General features: G+C 45.1%; 2 protein-coding genes across 2 annotated transcripts; both read left to right on the forward strand.

Moving 5' to 3' along the window:
* Positions 1-1,392: 1,392 nt before the first annotated feature.
* JR316_0000071 (uncharacterized protein) lies at positions 1,393-4,242 on the forward strand (the record flags this gene model as incomplete). The annotated part of the gene is made up of 11 exons (XM_047885887.1): positions 1,393-1,432; positions 1,482-1,522; positions 1,576-1,849; positions 1,903-2,114; positions 2,166-2,267; positions 2,328-2,847; positions 2,913-3,368; positions 3,432-3,614; positions 3,677-3,765; positions 3,826-3,965; positions 4,023-4,242. The coding sequence occupies 11 exons, from the start codon at positions 1,393-1,395 to the stop codon at positions 4,240-4,242; spliced, it is 2,277 nt and encodes a 758-aa protein (XP_047753633.1).
* A 6,247-nt stretch (positions 4,243-10,489) lies between these two features.
* Positions 10,490-11,471, forward strand: JR316_0000072 (ATPase 6, plasma membrane-type; the record flags this gene model as incomplete). Its single annotated transcript, XM_047885888.1, has 5 exons — positions 10,490-10,505; positions 10,629-10,651; positions 10,711-10,887; positions 10,945-11,356; positions 11,422-11,471. The coding sequence occupies 5 exons, from the start codon at positions 10,490-10,492 to the stop codon at positions 11,469-11,471; spliced, it is 678 nt and encodes a 225-aa protein (XP_047753634.1).

The raw sequence follows: 11,471 nt of genomic DNA on the forward strand, positions 1-11,471 counted from the left end.
GAGACTTGGCGCTTTGTGAGCATTGAAAGGAGCCTTATCAGCCCTGAACACCATGAAATAACATGCATCCCACAAATAAACCCTTCCATCTTTGTGTATCCTCAAACGAAGAGAATCTCCAGGCCTCGAATTCTGATATATCATTTGCCCAACTGCATTGACTCTCCTTCTCGAACACTAAGCTGCATAACACTAACACGTTGAAAAACACTGAAGGAGGAGTTTGATGGCAAAGATCAAAAAATCACACACGACCCTTAGACTTCGTGCCGGACCCTCCGTGCACACACGAGCATTCTCCCTGTCAATTGAAGGCCAACATATCCACATCATCTTTCAAACTGACACGCTCTAACCTACGCTTCTGTCTCTGGGTGTGAGCCAACAAAGCTGTTATACGCAGCCTTGAGAACATGACACCGCTTCAAAGCTCTATAAGCGCGTACCTCTAAGTGTACCAAGCACCGTTCAATGCTCAAAAACCGAAAAGCAGACGGACAAGTTTCATACAAGCGTTCATATTTCAGATCCCGAGGTTGGTCTGCTGATTTGCTTGTACTATTTGGGTACGGAAGGTACGTGCGTAGATTGCGGGACTCTCATGGTTTTTTATTTCCAGCGCTTTGTTAATTCCGGGATTTAGACTTTGCGGAGATGCGTGTTTTCACAAGCGGTGAAGAAGTTATGTATTACAATGCTTCTTACCAGTCTGCTTTTGACGGGCAGAAATTATAATGGATCTAGCTGATATTGTTGATGCTATAGTACAAACACTATGCTAATGCAGGTCACTCTTTAAACTTTGTTAAGCGTCCTTGAATGGTTGTTATGAGCGTACAAAGTTAAAAGTTCAAAAGACATTGAAAATAAAACCAAAAAAATGTCTACAACTCTTGATTATACGTTCTCACGCACTATTGTAGGCTACATGACTGGAATTCCATCTGTGCAAAAGCCACCAATTGAGGTGAACCCCCCAATAGACCGTTTTTAACAGGTTGAATGTCTTTTGTGTATGTCCGGCGATTGTTTGGTGCAGGGAATGTACCCCTCATGTGGCCACAGCGTGAAGGAGAAGAGTTGTCAAATGTGCAGCCGCATACGCTAGAACCCCTCGTAGTTGAAGTGTTTGGCGCCGGCGTACTTCATTTCCGTATTACCAATTGCATAAAGAAGGGACAGAGGTATGCAAGCCTGGGAATAATATTGTGCTTGACGCGGAAGGGTGGACATGGCTAGAAAATGATGCGTTGTCCTATAGTTCATCAAGCGTGGAAATCATCGAAGTGCACAGAATGCTATATAAACTTGCGCAATACTCAATAATTACTTAGGTCTACCTCTCAAGGAACCCCAGCTCTACCTTTTCAATTAAAGCTCAAATCTTTCCTGATGTCTAAAGATAGTACAAACAACTTGATCTTCAGAAATTGTAAGCCCGTCGAATCAAATCATAATACCATATACTGACGGCCATACAGTCTTAACATCCGACTATCCGTCCACCAAGGCGACAGCGTTTGTAAGTTGCATTACTGCCTTTCTTGCTATACTACAACGCTTATATTCCCATAGACGCCAGATATCATCCCGCACTACGGGAACAGACTTAAACGGCATCTGTTGATCAAAGAATATCCCCAATTTATTAGTCTTCCTGTCCAACCAAATGAAACAAACTACGTCTACATTCGCGGAAAATCAACCAGCGATGTCGAACCGGGAGCTAAAACTGCAGTTGTTCTCCGTGCCGCACCAAGCGAGCTCATTCTATGGCCTCAAGTATGGAACAAAGTGAAGCCAACTGGCCCTGGACCATTGGTTGTCAAGTCTTCCGCTCCGGACGAAGGTGATTACTCAAGTTTGGTATGGGAATCGTCAGATTTTTTAATTGCTCTGCAGTCGTCGCGTGTGTCACACCTTTCAGACTCAAGCCGCCCAATATGGGTGGTGTCAATTATGCCCTGATTGCTACCCAGTCCCTACTCAACATTCTTCCTCCTCCTCCAGAAGCACGTTTGAGGGACACGTTGCCGCATCCTCCTGCAGATGCAAAGAATTGGAAGGAGTTCGCCGACTTCTTGAACAATGACACTTCGACTGTTTATTACAATGTACGTGGATGTAGTTCTTCAGAAAACAAGTGTTAATTAAATTTTTTTCAGGTCGTTGTCGCTGATCCCAAAGCCCCCATTATTAGTGTCTCTACACGTCTTCGGGTATTCGACGACGGTACGGAGCCACTCAAGTTCCATATCGGCATTGAGGTAATTTGTTCATTGCTAAAATGTACTGGCAAGAAAATATGTTGACACTAAATGCACCAGAACTCAATAATGCCAGAGGGTACATTGTTCTCTTTATCATCTGCAACCGGTACTATCTACATGGTCAAGTCCCGGCTCGTTGACCATGCTGGAATCCACGTTGACTTGGAGCCTGGATTTGACGACATTATCACACTCAACATATTTCCAGGGCCCAAAGAAATCATTGATACATTTGCCTGGGTCTCTCTCCAAATCAGCATTATTCAACCCCCTTCAGAAAGTGCTAGGTCCATCCCAGTTGAAAACACCCTTTTATTGGGCGCTCTGAACGTTGTTTTCCATGACGAAGCTACCACCAACTTTTGCCACGCAAGTCATGCGTCTAACCAACTCAAGACATATTTCAACACGGCAAATGCAGAATCTACAGCTACAGCTACGGCCGCACAAGGGGAATCTGTGACTACCCAGAATGCCAGTCCATCATCATTTGATGCAACTGGATGGTGGTTCCGTAATAATTTAGGTGATACAAAGCACTTTCCACGACCCGCTGGCTTCCAGTGTGGTTCACCCGGTACGAATGCTTGCTGTTCTTCCTTTTTCTTAAGATGCAAATTTTAATCAATTTATGCTATTCAGATATTCAACCTATAGGAATACGAATTAGACCTGATGTCCAGACAATCCTGGGTGGGTCGAATGCGGGTACAGATTGGTCAGCCGCGAATCAAATCCAGCTTCATCAGGGAGAACCCAACTTTATTTACCTTCGCGGGAATTGCACTACAGGCTCCGATTATACTGTTCAAGCGAGACTCTTCTGTATTCCGAGCAAAGTGGCCCTTTCTCCGTATCTTTATCCGAACTATCCAGTGCTCGACCCCGAAAGCCACGACAAACCCGTAGCCGCCTATCGGACAATCACATCGACATCTAACAATAGCTTTAATGTGCTAGACACACCTTTCGACATTTTAAACCCACAACCTTTGGAGTATGAGGATCACCACTGTCTAGTTGCTGAGGTTCGCCATATTAGCGACAGTGTGCCTGACCCAGATTGGCCACATGAGGATGTTTCGTCTTTCGACTCAGGTGAATAAAGCAACCTCTTCATTTATTTAGGTTATCTCACAGGATGGTATGTCGCTTCCTTAGCCACTGCACTTGGAGAGTGGTTACGTTATACTCCCACCGTTTGCTGGAGGAATATCGGTTTTATTCCTGGCGGCGGTGCACAAGTTATTTTGACCACTGGTGTTGAGATCCCAGATAAATTTTCCCCCACCAAGCAGTGGGTATTGGAAGCTGAGGCTCACAATGCACCCATTGGCTCTTCTTGTGCGTAATATTCTATTTTGAGTCTGGTGACAAGACATTTAAAAATGCTATCTACTCCACAGGGCTGCTACACACAATACCGTTTCAGGGATACCCAACACTCGAAAAACCTATTGGCTTTGAGCTTTCAACAATCACTAACCCCAATATGGTTTGCATGCATACCAATGTTTATCTATACTAATGGGCTGATGATCCAATTGTTTCCCAGACTCAAGGATGTGGTTTTAGTGGCCTCCCCCCAGGCGGTTATAAATTCTGGGCAATTCTAGAATGGTATTCTAACAACACACAGCATCCAGGTGACATGAGCCTTCACTTACATCTTCACTCGGCGACGTCTACTGCAGGGTAAGCGTTATTACTAGCGTGTCTCCAAAAAAAACTTACACTATTTCATTGCACTAGACCAAACTTAATCGAAACTGCCCATAAGATCCTTCCTAAAGAGGCAGAAAATTGGCCGTGGTCTGTTGGCATTCATCATCCGGGAGTGGAGAACAAAGGCGACCAAAAGAAGACACACATCGGATATCTTGGCCCTCGTTACAAAAACGCTGGACTCAATCCGAGCATTTTGATTGGACCCACTCCAATCTACACTTATGGCACGGATACTTGGATTTAGCCTTTGTTGAATGCCGTTTATGGGAGGCAAACTGCCTTTGGATGTGTTGGAGGTGGAATATTTCCATGTATATCGCTCCGCATCCCTTTTGATATTTCGTACATAAAGCAAAAATATCCATACATCTATTTCCCGGGCCTGCTGTTGCCCTAAGAAACATGCAATTTTGTATAGAATGTAAAGAAACCAAAATTTTTACTTTGATCACATTTAAATTGCGGAATATAAGAACCTAGATCCCGTTTGACTTCAGCAATAACCAAGCCTACTCTCGAGGTTCCAACTGTTGACTTAGAGAAAATGATAAAATAGTGCCATATCAAGTGTAATTCGATTGGGGGGCGGGATTGGGTTACATGAGGGTGAGGGTCTGGGTCTGGGTTGGGGTGAGTAGGTGGGAGCTGATGGGGTGAACGAGCGTGAAGGGCTTCTTGGGGTGCGTAAGCGGTAGGGGACGGGGTTTAGGGGATGGTGGGAATGTGTTGGTCACAAGCACAGCACCACACATCATGCCCTCCCCTCTTTGCCTTTTCACCTCTTCGCATCTCCTTCCACCATCTATCGCTTTCGGCTTTTGCTATGCTTGTTACCCATATAAAACCGCCGATGCTTTTAGGAACCGAGGGGATAGGGGAGAGGAATGGACTTGTGATTGAATGATGCGACTTATTACAGCAGGCTACATAAGTACACACACACACAGATTGGATACAGATAGGGTACCGTAACTCTGTGTTTCGTTTTCTTCTTCTTCTTTCTCTTTCTCTTTCTCTCCTTCTTTTTTTTCTTTTCTTATTTCTTTTTAGGTACTCATTGGATTGGAAAGTTTTAATTTGAATCAAAGCGCAGGGTAACAATGAAGTAAATTAATCTCATGCATCTGGATAAACATTTGTATATGAGATTGTGCGTATACTATCGCAGAAAGCCTCGTCTATTCGTATCTTGTGTCTCGTTCTCTTCCTAGCCTCATGCGCAATCCGACTCCAGTCTGACCTTGCTTAACCTCATACCTCATACCTCAAACTTCCTAGGTATTTACAGCAACAGTCGGAAGCAGCCCCAAAGAGCCAAAATGTGTCTTGACCTCGCTCGTCGTCGTCGTCGAATGTAAACCCGTTGTACCCTCCAAATCTGTCCCGGTGTTAGTATTACTCTTAGACTCAGTCCCAACCGACGAACTTGCCTCCGTCTTCGTCTGCGGCTGCTCAGTGAGAGGCGGTATCGAATTTGTAAATGTAGATGTAAATGCAAAGGTAAAGTTATTAGCCGGGTCGGAGACTGTGGTCGGATTGGCGCGGCTGACACTGATGTCGCTGGAGCTGCTGGGGCTCGTGCGACTAGCACTAATATTGTTGGTGCTGCTGGTGCTGCTGGGGTTGGCACGACTGGCGCTGATGTTGTTGGTGCTACTGGAGGTGCTGGGGCTAACACGACTGACACTGGAGTTGGAGCTAGAGACGCTCACAGGAAACAAGACATCGTTGGTGACAACGTACACGGACAGTCTGTTGGTTCCACCGCACAGCTCGGTGGGGTCTGCCTTGCACGCGCGCAAGCAGTCCGTGAGTGGGGCAGTATCTGCAAGTGCACTCGTGTTTGATACGGTCCCCTCAGGGAGGTTGAGGCCATTACCGCACCCTAGTCAATGCCCATTGTTAATATATAACATTCCGGTTCTATACCATGCTCTTTGAAAGACTACGCACAGCATCCATCTCCGAATTCAAGTCCTGAAATGGTGAATCCGTTCACGAGGCATGTCTTGGTGCATCCCGCAACAGTAGTTCCACCCTCAACATCCACAACGTCACTCAAAGTCCGGATATTTGTGCCATCAAGGTCTCTATCACAAAGCCAGTCAATACGTTAGAATGTCTGGACTGAGTCAGAACTAACTTGAAGCACCCAAGAAACTCGAATCCTCCAACTCTATTTTTGTTTGTCGGGATGGGCCCAACGCCCGTATGGGCACCAGGAAATCAGCGTGGTTAGCCCGCGTGCGACCTATTTTTGCGTGCCACGCATAAATGCGAATCAGCAAATTTGCGTGTCTTTCACATGACTTTGCGTGCGAAATGCTACATGTTGCGTGTGCATGGAATGTAAACGCGTGCAGTGTTATTGAGGTAGCGTGCTATTTGCATGCAAAATTCCGTATAAAACTCACATGAAGAGTAGTGTATAGTAAGCTATTTTCTGCAAGAATTGTAGTATGCTACGCATCCAGTTGGACTAAGTAATTAATGGTCATCCTACTTTGTATGACATAATGGTTTTGAAGATGTCCTTATTCTTGCTTTCCAGCCAACCTTTTGCAGGAACAAGGTTGTCGCCTAGAAGGTCATACATTATCTTCTTTGCCGGTGTAAGAGCCTTGTCTACTTCACATGAATAAAGAGTTGATGATGGATCAGACAGTATATCATTGTCTGTGGGGATCTTCCATGCTTGTTCCCAAATTGACCTGACTTGGATCTCACAAAGTCCGTATCTATCACCCCACAAAGAGTCAACTATATTTGATTGACCCACAAATCTCACAGTATCAGGTTTTACTCCAGGATCCTGAATTGGCAACCTCGCCACCAGCGTACGCCAAATAAATCCTCATTGTTCTTCAGATGAATTAAACGAGCGGGATAACAGAATGATCCATGCTTTGCCAAAACTCCTCTTTCTCGTCAAAGTCGTTTGTGTAAAGGCTTCTTTGAAAGAGTAAGATCTTCCATCTCGCTCAAAATAAAGAATTGTCATTTCATAGTGTAAAAAAACTGAGAGTGGAGCTTATACCTGCACTCAGAGACTCGTCTGCTATCAGGTAGTGAAACTCGAGGAACAAGACACATAGATCCCAAACAGGAACACAAATGCATACCACAAGATACTCATTTAACGAATTCATTGAGTTTCACCTTTTAATTTATTTGAGATCTTTCAAACATTCAACATTAATGCCAAAGTCAAAGTTCAATCTATCTAATGGTACATCCGGACGTATTTTTGCATTAAACTACACCAAAACGCATTATTTTGTACTAGCGTGCAAGACTAAACTGCTTGCGGAGCCATCGCGTGCAGATTACAATTGTTTGCGTGCCAATTGCACGCACTTAATTGGGTCGCGTGCTATCGCGTGCCGTCGCGTGCCATCGCGTTCTCGTGGGAAAGTGGATCGCGTGCTGCCTGCGTGGTAAATGCGTGCAATTGAGTGCACCTAGCGTGCTGTGGTGTCACGCTGGTGGTCGTTCAACAACATGAATTGCATGCCAAATTGACAAAATTGTTGTTTTTCTCCAAGTTCACCGTTTGATCGGATATTACCGATCATAAACCGTTGCCGATTTTATTGCCGAATCTTGGTTGCGGAGTCGGAGATTGTTGCGAGGCCACGCCGAGGGACACGGCATACCAAGCCGTCCCACAAGCTCATTGTTTGTATGGCCCCTCTAAACACCAAATTGTTTCATTGAAGTTCTACTGGTTCCGAGAGCCAAACACCTACACTTACCATGTATTGTAGACTGTTAAAGACATATATGTTGATTAATTCAAATACAGTATAGACATGTAATAATCCCTACATCCTAACTGCTTGATACCCATGGTGGTGGCTGCACATGGAATTGGTATAATACAAGGGCATACATTATTACACACCAAATAATTATAATTGAACGCTAACAACACTGTTACATTACAATCCTACGTGTGACACAGCTGTGACATTGCGTGCAGAACATATCAATATGCGTGCAGAACACAGTTGTTGCGCAAAAATGCGTGTCACGCAGGCACACGCAAAAACGCACGCACGCGAGCAGCCACGCTGATTTCTGTATGCCCCGCCCGTATTGTTATTTTGGAACACACTGATCAGTGAGGAACCTCTACACAGGAGAGAGCTGTCACCCGCACACGGGAGATTGCACGCCGCGTCGTCAACTTGAACAGCCGTGCCTTGGATATTAAAGTCACAAACTAACAGAAACAAAGAAAAACATCAATTTCCAGAGAAGTGCTAGGAGAATGTACGCACAACATTCATTAGAAGACTCTGTTCCAGCAAATTTGAGCGATGGGCTGAACACGCTGCCGCAGAACTCGGTGCATAGCGCGGGTGTCATGTCTTTGTCCATGATGGCGTGTTCCTGGAAAGTCCGTGATGGAGGCGCAGCATCGCTAGGAGCAGCCGTCAGCAACAGCGCGGCGACAGCACAGCAAAACTCACGTGAAACAACCTACAAAGGTCCATCCGGAAAGCGCTGCGTTGGGATTCGTCTGTGTGTCAGCTTGTCTTTGGGTTATTGAGAACGAGGTCGATCCGGGAAGAGAGATGCGCCCTGTGAATAGTTATATCGCTTTAGTATACAGTCTGGCATTTGAACGGAATGATGGTTTCAACAAAAGCAACTTTACTGAGAGGAATGAAAGAGGGTGAAGGAGGCGTGCAAAAGGCATTGGTTTGAGTGGGACTATCCGACCTTGTAGAACGTAGTTCAGAACCCAGAAAGTGTAGATAAGTCCTAGTAGGCGATTCAAATGCTGCTTTTATTTATATTCGATTTATCCAAATATACATTCCAGCCTGATACCTATAGTATCCAAAAAACACCCGCAACAGAGCAAGCAAGGACGCTGAAAAGAATACCACATAAAGAAATAGACACCATCTGCTTATTCAGGTGTCGGTAAAATTTGCAACGCGAAGTATTTCCCGTGTCCAGCAGACCTTGAAGCTCAGGCTGTCAGTTCAACATAATTAGAATAGAAATAGAGACGGCAGTATATCTGTAGACAGTTCCGAATCAAAACCTTCCGTCTCCGATACTTACTGCTGCTCCTGCAACTCTGGGTTATTCTGCTGAGATCATGATGGTGACAAGAAAAAAGACGGCAGGGTTCTATGACCGAAAGGAGTGCGGGTACTGCGGCTAAAGCATGGGAAGCAGTGGAGCAGGAGGAGGAACGGGAGCAGGAGGGTTGGGTTTGGGGGGTGGTATGTGTTGGAGGGTTTAAGCTGCGCTGTAATAGGAGCAGCGGCGGTGTTAATGGTAGCGGTTGTTGTGGAAGCGCTTCCATCATAAAAAGTGCGGGTAGATTACAAAGCATTATAAACCCAATAAAATATTTTTTTCTTCAAAATTCTTGCACTGCGTTACAACGCTCTTGAAATGTTGTAAGAAAACGGAAATATTGCAGCATGAATAAATTTTTTCAAGGTTTACAATCTTATCCAATGTTTGCATGAGATTATAATTGCAAGAATTATGGCATTGTAATGGAATACACAAAAATCATAATAAAAATAGTTCATATATTCATAAAACATACTACAAGTATATAAGACTAATTAAACAGAACCTAAATCTAATACCAAACCTGCTGCACCCAATGATACAGGCAAGTGTCTCTGAACATGTCCTTTCCCCCTGTACCTCCTACTTCTCCTTCTACAACACTACCCACCAGATACACCCAATGCATGCCAGAGGCCACACGTAGATGGAGCATTTGGGGGTAGAGGTAATGTGTCATGTGACAACTGTGTCTGCAGTGGAGAAAGAAAATGTGAACGGTGAAGACACGGAGGCAGAGACAGACACACATTTGAACATCTGGAACAACTAAAAGGAGTATAGGCAAGTGGAGGACCAGAATATATGTGTCAAAAAAGGGGAAAATACCAATAAAAAAGCGCATATACTTACAAGTACATGCCTTCAGAGTCTGCATTCAAGTGTTTGGGTGTCTGGGACCTTTCACGAGTGAAGTTAGCAGTGCAAAGTATATTAAATAGGTACTCAACTTATTCCATCTTCTTTCAACTAGTGTTCAAAGCAGTTAATTCTAGGATGTGGGTCAGTAGTGACAAGCACCGAGTTATCTATTACTCACCTGTCACCAGAGAAATAGCATCTACCAGTTTGGGTTGAAGGAAAGCATGTAAGGTGCTACATTGAAGATGAAGCATCAGTATATGCAGACGGGTACACGGAACCTGCCCCCAGGTATATCCGTGGGCAGAGGGATGGTGACAGTTTGAAGAAAGTACATTGATTTGCTTGCAACGAGACTTCAAGTGGGTTCAGGCGCCGCTTGATTTTATTTTCAAGCTCTGATATCTTTCTAAATCTGTTTTTGAACGTCTCCAAGTCCAAACTGGTATAATGTAAATTTGTATAAACAGTTGACACCAACACTGAAGAGGTTGGAGAGGGAACAATAACGAGGGGAGACCCATGAAATGGGAGACCCGCCAGGTATGTTATTGTGCCAAAGGTCATGGGAGTATTAACTTACACGCCAGCTTTCTGCTGTTGTTCGCCCTACCCGTACATTTTGTCTTTTCCGTCGTTGCATACATCCAGCTCACCTCTTTCCAGGCGCTCTTGTTGATATGGACACTGTGCGTTTCCGTCTTTTCCCGGTTTCTTCCTGCGTGGCACTCATTTTTGCCCCTCCCAGATCGAACTCAAGGCCAAGGATCTCTGCGACAAGGAAAAGGTAGACTTGGAGACTATCGTCATCGACGACGTCTTCAAGCTCCTCCAGTGCGACAAGAATGGTCTCTCAGAGGAGGAGGCCGCCCGCCGTCTCGAGCTCAACAAGTTGGAGGTGGATGAGCAGAATCCTTTCCTCCAAGTACGTGTTGCCTTTTTTCCCTCTTTCCTGTGTTTGCATGCTTACCTCGGTCCCAAGTTCTTGTCCTTCATGTGGAATCCCCTCTCCTGGGTCATGGAAGCTGCTGCCCTCGTCACTATTGTCCTCTCCAACGGACAGGGCCAACCTCCTGACTGGCCCGACTTTGTCGGTATCATCCTCCTGCTTTTCATCAACTCTGCTATTGGTTTCTATGAGGAACACAACGCTGGAAACGCTGTCAAAGCCCTCATGGACTCTCTCGCACTCAAGGCCAAGGTCAAGCGTGCTGGCAACTGGTCAGAAATTGAGTCGGCTACTCTTGTCCCCGGTAACATGATCTCTTTCAAAATTGGAGACATCGTCCCCGCCGACTGCCGTCTTACTGAAGCTATCAACGTCTCCATCGACCAGGCTGCCTTCACCGGTGAATCCCTCCCCCAGTCCAGAAGAACGGCAATCAGTGCTTCTCGTGAGTGTCCTTTTTCCCTGATGACAAAATTTTTCTCGTTACTTACCAAAATTTCCGTTACTTAGGGGTTCTACCTGCAAGCAGGGTGAAGCTGAGGGTGTTGTTAGATAATTGA

Source organism: Psilocybe cubensis, chromosome 1, assembly GCF_017499595.1.
Source record: "Psilocybe cubensis strain MGC-MH-2018 chromosome 1, whole genome shotgun sequence".
NCBI lineage: Eukaryota > Fungi > Basidiomycota > Agaricomycetes > Agaricales > Agrocybaceae > Psilocybe > Psilocybe cubensis.